General features: G+C 38.9%; 1 protein-coding gene across 2 annotated transcripts in view; it reads left to right on the top strand.

The window, feature by feature from the left end:
* Positions 1-291: 291 nt before the first annotated feature.
* The window catches only part of C3H5orf34 (chromosome 3 C5orf34 homolog), a 32,906-nt gene continuing 18,340 nt past the window's right edge, over positions 292-14,857 (top strand). For both annotated transcript variants that reach the window (XM_059916344.1, XM_059916345.1), the window contains exons 1-5: positions 292-633; positions 4,480-4,713; positions 4,866-4,955; positions 8,946-9,580; positions 11,661-11,756. In XM_059916344.1, the coding sequence (XP_059772327.1) occupies positions 4,519-4,713; positions 4,866-4,955; positions 8,946-9,580; positions 11,661-11,756 (1,016 nt within the window). In that variant the 5' untranslated portion in view covers positions 292-633; positions 4,480-4,518. The remainder of the gene's footprint in view (positions 634-4,479; positions 4,714-4,865; positions 4,956-8,945; positions 9,581-11,660; positions 11,757-14,857) is intronic.

Here is a 14,857-nt window from a genome sequence, read left to right as displayed (position 1 = left end):
TTAACGGCTTTATTGACGTATAATTGCTTAGATTATTTAAATAAGCATTACTCCACTAAATTACACCTCTGTAGCTATCTCGGATAGACCATCAGAATGCAAGCCCCAGCCAGCTTTGGAACAACCAGGTCAGACCAGTTCCTTGTGGGGCACCGGAAGTAAAAGCCGGAGAGGAGCGGACCAGCTTCCGGACTGGGAGCCCCGCCTCCCCTACTTCCGGTCCCGCCCCCCGATGCGAGCGGAGGGCGCGGTCAGGTCGGGACTTCCGGTCTTCATTTGTAAAGTGGGGCGGCTTTCCTAGGGTGCGGGAAGGTTTGAATCGCAGCTGTTTGCCTTCGCTTCTTCTCCGGGGTCAGAGCTGTCGTTGCTGCTGCCGCTGCTCCTCCGCCACTCGGACTCGACGAAAGACCGCCAAACACTCTCCCTGTGGCCTTACTCCTCTCGGTTATGATTGTTTTCTTTCATCGAGAAACATAACTTGCTGGTAATTTGTTAAACTCAAGACAAATTCCTCGAGAAGCAGTCGTGGGCAGGCGCAGACGTTTCTACTCCGACCATTTTGGCAAATTAAAAGCACAAGGGCCGTTGATTGTCCTCATTTCCACGACTTTTCAGCTCAGAACTGCTTGCTGTGTGAGTTTAAGACGTTGGTTGTTGTTTTGATGAGGCTTTTTCTGTAACTAGATAGCGCATTTTAAAAAATGAGGTTCCCGTTTATGTCAAGAACAAACTTGAGGCTTTTTGATCGTTAAATATACTCGGACGTAATGTGCTGGGTGGTGAAAACACAAACAGGAATAAGACAGTAGAGATGAGGCTGGAAATTTAGGTTGAAGCTGGATTATTTTTTATGATGCCAGGAACTTTAGACATTCTACTGTTTCCTGTGTATGCTTAATTATTTAAATAATCTAAACAACAATTATACCCCAATAAGCTGTTAAAAAAAAAAAAAAAGAAAACTTGGCTAAAGATAAAGACCTTTTTCCAATTGTTATCAGAAAATATGTTTTCCAACTGTGTATCTGCACCTTTTTTTTCAGAAATAGCAGGTTGATATCATACATATATATGATACGTATAGCTGCAATATAAATATATTTATTGCTATGAATATTTATTGCCGTTTAACAAGTATGTAAACAAGTGATGTAAAGTGGTTGGTATGGTCGGGTTGTGGAAAGTTACTTGTGAGGGCAGTACTGGAAATGGATTAGAGAGGGGAAAAATTGGAAAAAGTTCCCAGACAGTTTACAGGAATGGAGGGGCAAGTTGTCGGCCTGAAACAGAAAAGGAGGAGCCAGATTTATGGGAGAGACTGACAAAATCAACAGGACTTGTTACAAGGATGTAAAGGGAAACACTGAGAAATCAAATATTGCTAACATTGAGATGCCATTAACTCAAATTGCAAATTCAGGAGGAGCAAGAATTTTAAAATTCACTTATATATTCTTATATATTACTTATATATTTATCATTAAAAAAAAAATTTATTGCACCCTTATTATTGGCCAAGTATTGTTTTAGATGCCAGGGATAGAACTGTGAATAAGACAGATGAGGGCCCTGCTCTGAATGAGTTTATGTGCTAGTGGGAAAAGACTAAAAGCAAGTAAATAAATAGAACAGTTTTGATAGCAATAGATATTTTGAAGAAAAACGATGAAATGGATAAAAAGTGATTGGGAGATGGTTGGGAACAACTTTAACTGGTCAAGTTAGGCCTTTGAGGAAGTTAGATATTTGTACTGAGATATTAATGGTGCCAAAGAACCAGCCATGTGATGAGCCAGGGAAAGGACATGCTAGGTGGAAGGAACAGTGCAAAGGTTCTGACATGCGATACAGCTTCCTTAAAAAAACATTAAACAGGCGAACGTAGCTAAGTTGTCCTGAACAAGGAGAGAGTTAGGAGATGACATTGGAGAGGTAGATGGGGGCAGGTTGTATGGCTTTTATAAGCTGTGGTTAAGAATTTGAGTTTTGGGCTTCCCTGGTGGTGCAGTGGTTAAGAATCCACCTGCCAATGCAGGGGACATGGGTTCGAGCCCTGGTTCGGGAAGATCCCACATGCCTAGGAGCAACTAAGCCCATGCACCGCAACTACTGAGCCTGCACTCTAGAGCCCGCGAGCCGCAATTACTGAGCCGGCGTGCCACAACTACTGAAGCCTGTGCGCCTAGAGCCTGTGCTCCGCAACAAGAGAAGCCACCGCAATGAGAAGCCTGTGCACCACAACGAAGAGTAACCCCCGCTCGCTGCAACTAGAGAAAGCCCCTGCACAACAATGAAGACCCAATAAAGCCAAAAATAAATAAATAAAATAAATTAATTTAAAAAAAAAAGAATTTGGGTTTTATCTAAGTGCAAATGTTGGGTTGTAAGTCAAGAAGGGTTAGATCTCATTTTTATTTTAAAAGGTCCCTCTAGCTACTGTTTGTAGACTGGCCTCCAGGGAGTTAAGAGTGAAAGTGAATTAGGGGGTATTACAGAAGTCTGCTTTTGGTGGGAGTGATTAAGTTCCATTTTGGTCATGTGGAGTTTGATGTATCTGTGGAACAGGGACATGAAGAGAGGTCCTGCAGGCAACTGGAAGCTCTGGAGAGAGGTCAGGTAGATTTGGAAGTTCTCTAAAGAAAGAAAATGATTAAAGTGTGAATTTCCTCAGGAGAGATCATTTAATATTGGTTTAATATTTACTTATATCCTGACATATTCTGCAAAAGATTATAGGCTATATCATACGTAGCTAATTACATACATTGAAGAGGGGTAAGATTTTTTTTTCAATAAATTTATTTATTTTATTTATTTATTTTTGGCTGCGTTGGGTCTTCGTTGCTGCATGTGGGCTTTCTGTAGTTGCGGAGAGCGGGGGCTTCTCTTCGTTGCGGTGTGCAGGCTTCTCATTGCGGTGGCTTCTCTTGTTGCGGAGCATGGACTCTAGGCACGCGGGCTTCAGTAGTTGTGGCTCGCAGGCTCTAGAGCACAGGCTCAGTAGTTGTGGCGCACGGGCTTAGTTGCTTCGCAGCATGTGGGTTCTTCCTGGACCAGGGCTTGAACCCGTGTCCCCTGCATTGGCAGGCGGATTCTCAACCACTGCACCACCAGGGAAGCCCGTAAGATTTTTTTTTTAAAAAGCAAGGGTGGGCATAAAAGCAACATGAGTGTATCTAGTAAGAAGAGATGAAATGGGGACTAACTAAGGTCAGGTGTTGATGAATCCTTGATTTGAGAGAATGGTGAAGAAAAGGAATGATTAAAAAGAGCAGTAGATATAGAGGGGGTGGTGGAGGAGGGACCATGGCGCACCCACCCCCCCTTTTTTTTTAAAATAAAAGGCAGAGGAAGAGGAAGTTTGGTGCAAGGGAAGATAGACAACATTGTCACACGTTGACCAGTTTAGCAGGGTGAAGACTGAAGTCATTGGGTATAGGAAGATACTGGTGACCGTTGTGAAACAATTTCAGTAGAGAGGTGGAGGAGAAAACTGGATTGCAATTCATCGAAGATTGTTGGGAGAGAAAGCTGACACTGAGTGGATACTATACCTGAGAAGTTTATTGGTAGGCAATAGAGGTAAACTGGGGAAGGTGGTATCTATGGAAAGTTTTTTTTTCTGACAGGTGAAACTTTATCACCTGAGTAACAGAAGGAGATGATGTCCTAGAAGGGGATGGAGTTAGTTTTAGAAAGAATCATAAAATTTACTGAGCTTCTACAAGGCAACATTCACACTACTGGCGCTGTCATACGTGTTGTCTCATTTAATCCTCACAATGATCCTGTTACCCCCATTTTACAAATAAGGAAACAACCAACCCAACCAACCTGTGGTTTATAGCTATGAGCTGGTGGAGTTGGAACCCAGCCCTCCATTCCCCTTCCATCATACCTATATGGAAAGCGTAAGTGAAAATACAGAGACATTTAGAGGTAAAGAAGAGGAAATTGAATTCAGTGAAATAAGGATGAATCTAAGACACTAGGTGGTTACTTAGCTTTCTGAGTCGTGACATGGATCTACTTCCTTAATGCCAGGCTAGGGGCAGGAATCCAGGTGTTCTTTTCCCTTAGGCCTAATAGTTACTTTTGGCCTGCCTTTTACATGTCCTACAAATGATTTGCTGTATTCTTTTTGCAAAGATGGAATTTGCTTGTTATTTGAAATGAGACACTGAGCATACAATTTTCAGAAGTTAAACTTCAGAAGTAAAGTTACTAAAATGATAAGGGCATTTATAACTTGGTGGGCCATTTCCCTCTCAGTTATCTTCCCACACTGAAGTAGAGCCCTTGGGGTTAATGAAGGCATTCAGATCACATAAGCGTGTATAGCAAGATAATCACTTTTCATTCAACAAAAGTAAATGCAATGGCAATTTTGTGTTTTGCTTATGTTCATCCACTTATTTTGATAGAACTTTTGTACATGAAGAGAACTATTTGGAGATACTGTATTTCTTATTTCCTCAGCCTTTGCCTTGGAAGGACATTTTATCCGTAGTCACAATAATGGCAGCTGAAGTGCAAATAGTACTTTATGAAGATGACTCAGTGCAAGTACAATATGTTGATGGTTCCAGATTGCAGCTTTCTCCCTGTGGCTCTGAATTTTTATTTGAAAAAGCACCTCCTATTTCAGTACATCCTTTACAACAACCAGAAAGAATTCGCCAAAGGACACACTTTGTTATTAGCACGTACCGAGTAAGTAAAGATGACACAAAAACTACTCTTTTTAATACCAAAATATTGTTGAGGTGGCCAGAATATGGAAAGTAGTTAGTATTCCGGATTACTGTCATTCTAAATTGACTTTCAAATCATTTTTTTAAATTACTTTGTATTTCTTTTTGTAGGAGCAGCTACAGCGAGCCCTAGATTTCCGTAACTCTTTTGCTACTTGCCCTTTTTTATCTGAAAGCATCATACCTTCTGAAAGGAAAAAGGTAATATTTTTTAAACTTCATTTTTAAAACAAATATTTGAGGACAAGTAATTACAAACAGGTAGTTTAATATTTAGTCTTTTTCTTCATGACACTTTGAGCATAGACATGTTGCTATAGAACACATAGACCTATATATTTTCACAGACTAGGGTGTTTTGATATTTTGTACATTGAGACACAGAAGTTATATAGTTTATCTCTCTGCCTTTTTTTTCCTTTAACATCTTTATTGGATTATAATTGCTTTACAATGTTGTGTTAGTTTCTGCTGTATAACAAAGTGAATAAGCTATATGTATACGTATATCCGCATATCCCCTCCCTCTTGCCGTCTCCCTCCCACCCTCCCTATCCCACCCCTCTAGGTGGTCGCAAAGCACCGAGCTGATCTCCCTGTGCTATGCGGCTGCTTCCCACTAGCTATCTATTTTACATTTGGTAGTGTACATATGTCAATGTTACTCTCTCACTTCGTCCCAGCTTACCCTTCCCCCTCCCTGAGTCCTCAAGTCCATTCTCTATGTCTGCGTCTTTATTCCTGTCCTGCCCCTAGGTTCTTCAGAACCATTTATATGTGTTAGCATATATATGTATTAGATTCCATATATATTCCATATATATGTGTTAGCATACGGTATTTGTTTCTCTCTTTCTGACTTACTTCACTCTGTATGACCGACTCTAGGTCCATCCACCCCACTACAAATAACTCAATTTCGTTTCTTTTTATGGCTGACTAATATTCCATTGTATATATGTGCCACATCTTCTTTATCCATTCGTCTGTCGATGGACACTTAGGTTGCTTCCATGTCCTGGCTATTGCAAATAGAGCTGCAATGAACATTGTGGTACATGGCTCTTGTTGAATTATGGTTTTCTCAGGGTATATGCCCAGTAGTGGGATTGCTGGGTCATATGGTAGTTGTATTTTTAGTTTTTTGTGGAACCTCCATACTGTTCTCCATAGTGGCTGTATCAATTTACATTCCCACCAACAGTGCAAGAGGGTTCCCTTTTCTCCACACCCTCTCCAGCATTTATTGTTTGTAGATTTTTTGATGATTCTCTGCCTTTTTTTTTGTAGCAGAGGATTATACTCAGAACTTTACAGATTGGTGACTTTTTGATTCTCAGAGGTGTCAAAATTAACAAACTTTGTGGCCATTTTAAGTAGCTTATGTGTAGTTATTTGTTAATGTGTAGTAGAGATGTGTAATTACTTATGGGTATACACATTTTATTCTTTTATTCTATTTTGAACTTTTAGGAGTAATAATGACCATCATTTCTTGAGGGTTTACTATGTGCCAAGAACTAGGAATAGTATTAAAAATATTTAATAACACCAGTATGGCATGGGTACCTGCTGATCAAAATGGATGTCCAAACAATCAAAATCAGGTGTATTGGTTACCTACCAAACCCCTTTTTACAGGTGAGGGAACTAAATCTCAGAGAGTTTACCTAATTTGTCCATGAAAATTTTCTAAGTGGCAAAGTCAGGATCTGAACCCAGTCTATCTGACTCTGAAGACTGTGTCTCTTAATCACTTTCTGCTACAGTCATGATGCTTGCCTGCTTACTGAGTAATTTTCTGTTGTGTTGTCTCATGGCAAAGGAGTCAAGAAAAATTGTAAGCTAATGACTTAGTTTACAAGGCCATTTTTCCATTGTATCTCTTTTTTTTTTTTTTTTTTTCCGTCTGCATTGGGTCTTTGTTTGTTGCTGCACACAGGCTTTCTCTAGTTGCGGTGAGCGGGGGCTACTGTTCATTGCGGTGTGCAGGCTTCTCATTGTGGTGGCTTCTCTTGTTGGGGGGGGAGCATGGGCTCTAGGCGCGTGGGCTTCAGTAGTTGCGGCGTATGGCCTCAGTATTTGCAGTGCATGGTCTCTAGAGCATGCGGGCTTCAGTAGTTGTGGCGCACAATAGTTGTGGTGCACGGGCTTCAGTAGTTGTGGCGCACGGGCTTAGTTGCTCCATGGCATGTGGGATCTTCCCGGACCAGGGATCAAACCTGTGTCCCCTGCATTGGCAGGTGGATTCTTAACCACTGCGCCACCAAGGAAGTCCATCCACTGTATCTTTTGAGTAATTATTCATTGAAACTATGTAACTTGCTGTTGATGCTGCAGTAGGATCATTAGGTAGTCTAATTCTAGAAAAAAGAATTGTCTGAACTGACCATCCTTATAAAGCAGCTTTGCCATCAATGAATACTGCCCTTTTTTTTAATAATTTTTTTAATTGAAGTATAGTTGATTTACAATGTCGTGCCAATCTGCTCTACAGCAAAGTGACTCAGTTATACACATATAGACATTCTTTTTTTTAATATTCTTTTCCATTACGGTTTATCCCAAGAGACTGGATATAGTTCCCTGTGCTATACAGTAGACCTTGTTGTTTATCCATTTTAAATGTAATAGTTTGCATCTACCAACCCCAAACTCCCAGTCCATCCCTCTCCCTTCCCCCCTCCACCCCCTTGGCAACCACAAGTCTGATCTCTATGTCTGTGAGTCTGTTTCTGTTTTGTAGATAGGTTCATTTGTGCCACATTTTATTTATTTATATTTATTTATTTATTTGTTTTATTTTTGGCTGCGTTGGGTCTTCATTGCTGCGTGTGGGCTTTCTCTAGTTGCGGTGAGCAGGGGCTACTCTTCGTTGTGGTGCACGGGCTTCTCATTGCGGTGGCTTCTCTTGTTGCGGAGCACAGGCCCTAGGCGCGCAGGCTTCAGTAGTTGTGGTGCACGGGCTTGGTTGCTCCGTGGCATGTGGGATCTTTCCAGATCAGGGCTCGAACCTGTGTCCCCTGCATTGGCAGGCGGACTCTTAACCACTGCACCACCTGGGAAGCCCTGTGCCACATTTTAGATTCCACATATATGTGATATCATATGGTATTTGTCTTTGCCTTTCTGACTTACTTCATTTAGTGCAGTAATCTCTAGTTGTATCCATGTTGCTGCAAATGGCATGAATACTGCCCTTAATTTTAGCACACTAACATCTGTACACATAGATAGCACTGTAAATTTACGAGGCTTTCTTGACAGTAGTTTTCGTAAATCTACGGTTTCATATAAATGGAAGGTGAAATGTGTAATTTGGCAAGCTTAACTGATTAAAAGACTGTTATGTGACACTTACCGTTTTTATCTTATATGAAAAGATGCAACAGGCACTGTTACCTGTTATGAATCTGTTTGCTATTGGTCCAGATCAGTTTACCTTTGAGTAATTCGATTTTTTTAAATGTTACCCTTTAAGGCACCCGGAATTTATTTTAGTGTGTGCTGTACCTGGTGCTATGTAGGACGAGTACCTTATACATGTTATCCTATTTAGTCCATGTGATAATCCTTTGAGATAGCATTTCCCAAATGCTGTTCAATAATTTCAGTACCATTTATTAAATATGTAATCTCCCTTCCCCCCCTTGTTTTGAAAAACTTATGTTATCATATGTAACATTTTGAGATATGGTTGAGTCTGTTTCTGTGTTCTCTAAATTGTTCTGTCAGTGATTTTTATGCTGGTTCCATACCATTTAAGTTATGATTGCTTTTCATACAGCAGTGCTGGTCTTCCCTCATTTATATTCTTTTTCAGAATAGACTTTTTGGGAGGGGCTGCAAATCTATTTATCTCTGATTCATTGTACACTTTAAATCAAAATACGTTTAACATTAAATATAACCAAGATGATTTTTCTTTTTCTTCTTTTCTGTCCTTTTTGTCAGAGAGTGTATGTGTGTGTGTGTGTGTGTGTGTGTGTTTTATGTCTACTTTCTAAGAAATAATCTTAACAATATCAAATGTTCTCTGGAAAACCATATATAGGCAGACATTTTTCATTCTTTCTAGGTAGTAGAACACAAAACTTTAAGAGGTTTCTTACATAATATGTAAGTATCAAATGTATGGAAAAATTGGACTGTTAACAGAAAATACCATCCCTTTTTCTCCCCTCAACTCAGCGTATCTTCACTGACATCTCAGAAGTGAGATGGCCCGGTCTTGATACGGATGATGGCATGATATGTATGCAGAGTGGCACCGTGAAGATATCATCTTTAGATGGTCACGCATACCTTTGCCTGCCCAAATCTCAGCATGAATTTACAGTACATTTTTTGTGTAAAGTAAGCCAGAAGCCAGACTCATCTATAGTACTGTCAGAAAAAAATAATAAAGCCAAAAAGGACAAACTAGTTGAAAAAGCTGGCAAAATCTGTACATATGGAAGTTTATCAGGACAGAGACAGAAGAATAAAGAAAATGAACTTTATTATCAGATCACGAAATCCAAAGAACCTTTAGAGAAGAGTTGTGTAAATGGAACTGAAGGGAGGGAGGCGCTGTCTTCACCTGGGACAAAAGACACGTGTGTATACACGTGGGTAAAGCAGTGCTGGTCTGTGGCCTCCTGTCCGGAGGAATGGAAATATCCTTTGTCTTTAGCACTTTGTTTTCATAATAAAATCAGCAATATGTCTGGAACTGATGCAGATATCACCCAGAAGAGAATTTTAACTTCTGAGGAAAGAGGAAAAGAAGTTTCTGTTCTTCCCAGGGCCCTGTTACTAAGCTGTCCTGTCCCACACCTGCACAGGTAATGGAAGAATGACTTATTTGTCCTAATGCTTTTGTCAGAACCAGACCTTACCTAAGGATTATTTTTCTTTCTGAATCATCTGATACCATTCATAAGGAAAGTTCAGTTGATCTAAAACTTTGCTTGTAACGGATAGTAAATAATGTCCCCGGCTAATGTGTTGCTTATATTTCTTACTTTACATCCATGCATTGGATGTTGGTGGAAGGCTGACTACACTAGGTACTTTGTTAAGCATGGAGACTGTAGAGATGATTAAGAGTCCCTGCTTTCTAGGAGCTTAGAGTCTAGTAAGGGTCACTATCACTGAAAAGATTACTGAAGTGTGGTAAGTGATGGCACAGAGCTCGGTGGGAGCGAGCCCTGGGAAGCATGCGCTGCTGCTCAGTGGAACCTACTAGTTCTGTTGCTGGAGCATGGACCTGACAAGTGTGTGATCATGGGTTCTTTCTTTCATACATAGCCTCAGAGGACACCCTTGTCTTTGGTTAACTGACTGTAAATATGTCCATCTTCAAAAGGGATAAACATGAGAGGCTTCTGGATTGCTAGGTACAAACCTTTTACCTTCACTAAGGAATGAATAGCCTAATGGTTATAGATTTGTAACATGAACTCTGTATAAGTAGTGTAGTAATAATGATAATAGCTAACACAGAGCACTTACTTTGTGCCAGTCATGGTTATACTTACCTATTTTGTCCTCACAGTAACCCCATGAGGTAAATACTGTTATCAACCCCATTTGGTAGAGGAACTTGAGACACAGAAATGTTAAATAACCCAAGCACAGTCTCACACCTAGTGCTTGTAGAATTGGGATATGATCCCAGGTAGTCTTCTGAGTACATATTTGTTATTGGAAACAAAAAATGGGAATGATTTTTTGCCTTGTCATGATTATGTAGTTAGAATTGGGAATTCCAGTATTATAAGTACACATCAAAAGAGATTTATGCTTCTAAATTAACAGGTTTTCAGTAACTTGCCACTGGCCTTGGTTGAAATCCATTATCCTTCGGCATGGCTTAACAGGCCTTCTGTTATCTGGTCTCTTCGTGGGTCTGTAATCCTCACCACTGTTGCCCTTGCTTTCTCTACTCTTGCTAAACTGGACTTCTTGCGGTCCCTAGAATTCTTGCCCAAGCTTTCTTTTACCATGGCACCTACTCTTTCCATGCCAGGAACACTCCCTTTATCTCTCTCAGCTCGCTAACTTATGCTCATTTCCAGGTCTTAGCATAAATAAGCCTATCTTCCTTAGGGTCATTATTCTGAAGTCCCTAGATTGGATTAGGCTCTATACAATCCCATCGCATACAGTAATTCTCTTTTCTTTATGTTCAGTATCTACTACTTTATGTCCCTGCTAGATAGAATCTCCATTGAGGGCAGGGACCATGTTTGCTTTCTTGGGTGTCATATCCATAGTGTGTATTGCACAGTGCCTGGCTCACCATAGCTATTTCAGTAAATATTTATTGTTTGAATCCTAAATTTTAAAGGTTAGTGAAACTTAATTTATGTATTTATGCTGAGGTTCAATAATGAGATTATTAAAAATACATGGAAAAATAAGATTACAGTTGACTCTTGGACAACACGGATTTGAACTGTGTGGGTCCACTTATGCACAGGTTTTTTTCAATAAATATAGTGCCTGTATTTTTATTTTTCAGATCTTTAAATGAACTAAGTGTGGGGGGAAAGTTTGTGTTCGATTAGAGATCACAATTTAGGGAATCAACAGAACTAGGGTTTGAGTCCTGATTTTATCCAAACTGTTTCAGCTTCCTGCCCTTGGGTGAGTCATTTATAAACTCCTTTGTTTTTGAGGCAGAGATAACAGTACTTGGTTTTCTACTGCACTGGGGTTTGTGCCCCCAACCCCCATGTTGTTCAAGGGTCAACTGTAGTTTTAAATTTCATTAATGCACTTTCATATTAATTTCTACTTTTCTTTGATCTAGTACTTAAGCAAGAAATAAATCTTACTACAGTAGCACTGTTCTGTTCACTTCTAAAGGTAATTATGTTAGGCAACCAGAATTAATAGCTTGTATTTTGTCCTTCACAGGTGGCATTATTGTGATTCACTTTCACAGTTCGGTGAAGAAGAATATTCCTATCCTGAACTAGTGAAAGTGGTTTGGTACAAGGGTATTACCTATAGGTAAGGCACTTGTGTTGCATTTGGAGCTATTTAGCAATGTCACGGAGGGTATAGGACTAGCCTTGTGGATAGACTCTCCCCTGAGGACAGTTTTGCCGCAGCCACCATTCTCCTATGTTTGGCCTTGAGTTTTACAGATCTCATGTGTACTAATAAAATTTAATTAAAATTAAATTTAACTTTAATTAAAACTAAATAAAATTTAATTAATAATTTTATTAGTGCACATAGATGTCTTGTGACTAATTCACATTAACCATATTCACAAGATTTTTGTGACAACTCCAAAGCCAATGAGGGATTAGTTTTGCTTGTGAATGAAATATTTTGCCAGTTATTTAGGATACCGCTTCCAAGCAATAGGGGATCTAGTCATCTGAATCAGTCACATCAGAAGGATGCCTGTTGAGCATGGAATTAGAGGAGAAGTTAGCTAGCCTAGTAGAGATTTCAGCCACCATTCATGCCACAGATATTCACTGAATGTCTCCTCTGTGTCTGAACTATTCTATTGAATTATCCCTCTTCTACCACGAAGTACACCTCTCTAGTGACTGGAATACTAGTGTTGGCTAGAATCAGAGTTTCACTTCTGTAAATAATGCTAGAAGAAATTTGTGAAATTTTTGTTCTTTGGGGTCTCCTTTTCCTGCATGAAAACCACCCCTTTCTCTTTTTTGTTGTTTGTTTTTTTTACTTTTATTAAAAAAATTGTTTTATTGAAGTATAGTTGATGTACAATGTTGTGTTAGTTTCAGGTGTACAGCAAAGTGATTCAGTTATACATATGTATGTGTGTGTGTATATATATGTATGTGTGTGTGTGTATATATACATATATTCTTTTTCAGATTCTTTTCCCTTAGAGATTATTACAAAATATTGAGTATAGTTCTCTGTGCTATAAAGTAGGTCCCTATTGGTTATCTATTTTATATATAGTAGTGTGTATATGTTAATCCCAAACTCCCAATTTATCCCTCCTGCCCTTTTCCCCTTTGGTAACCACAAGTTTGTTTTCTATGTCTGTGGGTCTATTTCTGTTTTACAAATAAGTTCATTTGTATCTTTTTTTTTTTTTTTTTAAGATTCCACATGTAAGTGATATCATATGATATTTGTCTTTCTCTGTCTGGCTTACTTCACTTAGTATGATAATCTCTGGGTCCATCCATGTTGCTGCAAATGGCATTATTTCATTCTTTTTTAAGGCCAAGTGGTATTCCATTGTATATTATACCACATCTTCTTTATCCATTCATCTGTCAGTGGACATTTAGGTTGCTTCTGTATCTTGGCTATTGTAAATAGTGCTGCTATGAACATTGGGGTGCATGTATTTTTTCAAATTAGAGTTTTTGTCTTTTCTGGATATGTACCCAGTAGTGGGATTGCTGGATCATATGGTAACTCTATTTTTAGTTTTTTAAGGAACCTCCATACTCTTCTCCATAGTGGCTACACCAATTTACATTCCCACCAACAGTGTAGGAGGGTTCCCTTTTCTCCACATCCTCACCAACATTTGTTATTTGTGATCTTTTTGATGATGGCCATTCTGACTGGTATAAGGTGATACCTCATTGTAGTTTTGATTTGCATTTCTCTAATAATTAGCAATGTTGAGCATTTTTTCATGTGCCTGTTGGCCATCTGCATGCCTTCTTTGGAGAAGTGTCTATTTAGATCTTCTGCCCATTTTTTAATTGGGTTGTTTGTTTTTTTGATATTGAGCTGTGTGAGCTATTTATATATTTTGGAAATTAATACCTGGTCGGTAGCATCGTTTGCAGATATATTCTCCCAGTCCATAGGTTGCCTTTTCGTTTTGTTTATGCTTTCCTTTGCTGTGCAAAAGCTTTTAAGTTTAATTAGGTTTAGAGAAATTTAGAGAAATTAAAGAAACAATTCCATTTGCCATCAAATCAAAAAGAATAAAATACCTAGGAATAAACCTACCTAAGGAGACAAAAGACCTGTACTCCGAAAAATGTAAGACACTGATGAAAGAAATTGAAGACGACACAAACAGATGGAAAGATATACTGTGTTCTTGGACTGGAAACAACATTGTTAAAATGACTATACTACCCAAGGCAATCTTCAGATTCAGTGCAACCCCTATCAAATTACCAATGGCATTTTTCACAGAACTTGAACAAAAAAATCTTAAAATTTGTATGGAGACACAAAAGACCCAAAATAGCCAAAGTAATCTTGAGAAAGAAAAATGGAGCTGGAAGAATCAGGCTTCCTGACTTCAGACTATACTACAAAGCTATAGTAATCGAAGCAGTATGGTACTGGCACAAAAACAGACATATAGATCATTGGAACAGGATAGAAAGCCCAGAAATAAATCCACGCACCTCTGGTCAATTAATCTATGACAAAGGAGGCAAGACTATACAATGGAGAAAAGACAGTCTCTTCAATAAGTGGTGCTGGGAAAACTGGACAGCTACATGTAAAAGAATGAAATTAGAACATTCTCTAACACCATATACAAAAATAAACTCAAAATGGATTAAAGACTTAAATGTAAGACTGGAAACCACAAAACTCCTAGAGGAAAATATAGGCAGAACACTCCAAAGAGTGTTCAAAAGATAAGTTGCAGCAATATCTTTTTGGATCTGTCTCCTAGAGTAATGGAAATAAAAACAAAAATAAACAAATGAGACCTAAACCCACCCCCTTCTGACAATATGTTCTTCATATATGTTTCAATAAAATTGACTTGGCTTAAGTTTTTTTAATTATATACCCAATACCTTGATTGTACCTGGCTGCTCCAGGTACAGTCACCTTCTCTTAGGGGTGGCTCCTTTTACACATGGCTAACCTCATCCATCAGGTATTGATTCTACTAGTTTCATTTTTACAGAATAATATTATTTTTAGGTTCTGGAGTTGTCATATTTAACTCCTATGCAGTGGGCATTGCTTTGATGACTATAATGTACCAGCCACTGTGAGTGGCAGTAGGATACCAGGATGATAAGACAAGATGCCTGACTTCTAGAAGTTGAGCTTAGTTGAAATAGATACATTAACCAATTCTGGGTGTTCTGTTTATTTTTTGCAAAAAAATTAATTTA

The sequence above is a fragment of the Balaenoptera ricei genome, chromosome 3 (genome assembly GCF_028023285.1).
Source record: "Balaenoptera ricei isolate mBalRic1 chromosome 3, mBalRic1.hap2, whole genome shotgun sequence".
Taxonomy (NCBI): Eukaryota; Metazoa; Chordata; class Mammalia; order Artiodactyla; family Balaenopteridae; genus Balaenoptera; species Balaenoptera ricei.
Note: the sequence above shows the minus strand (reverse complement) of the source record. Positions and strands in the feature narration are given on the sequence as shown.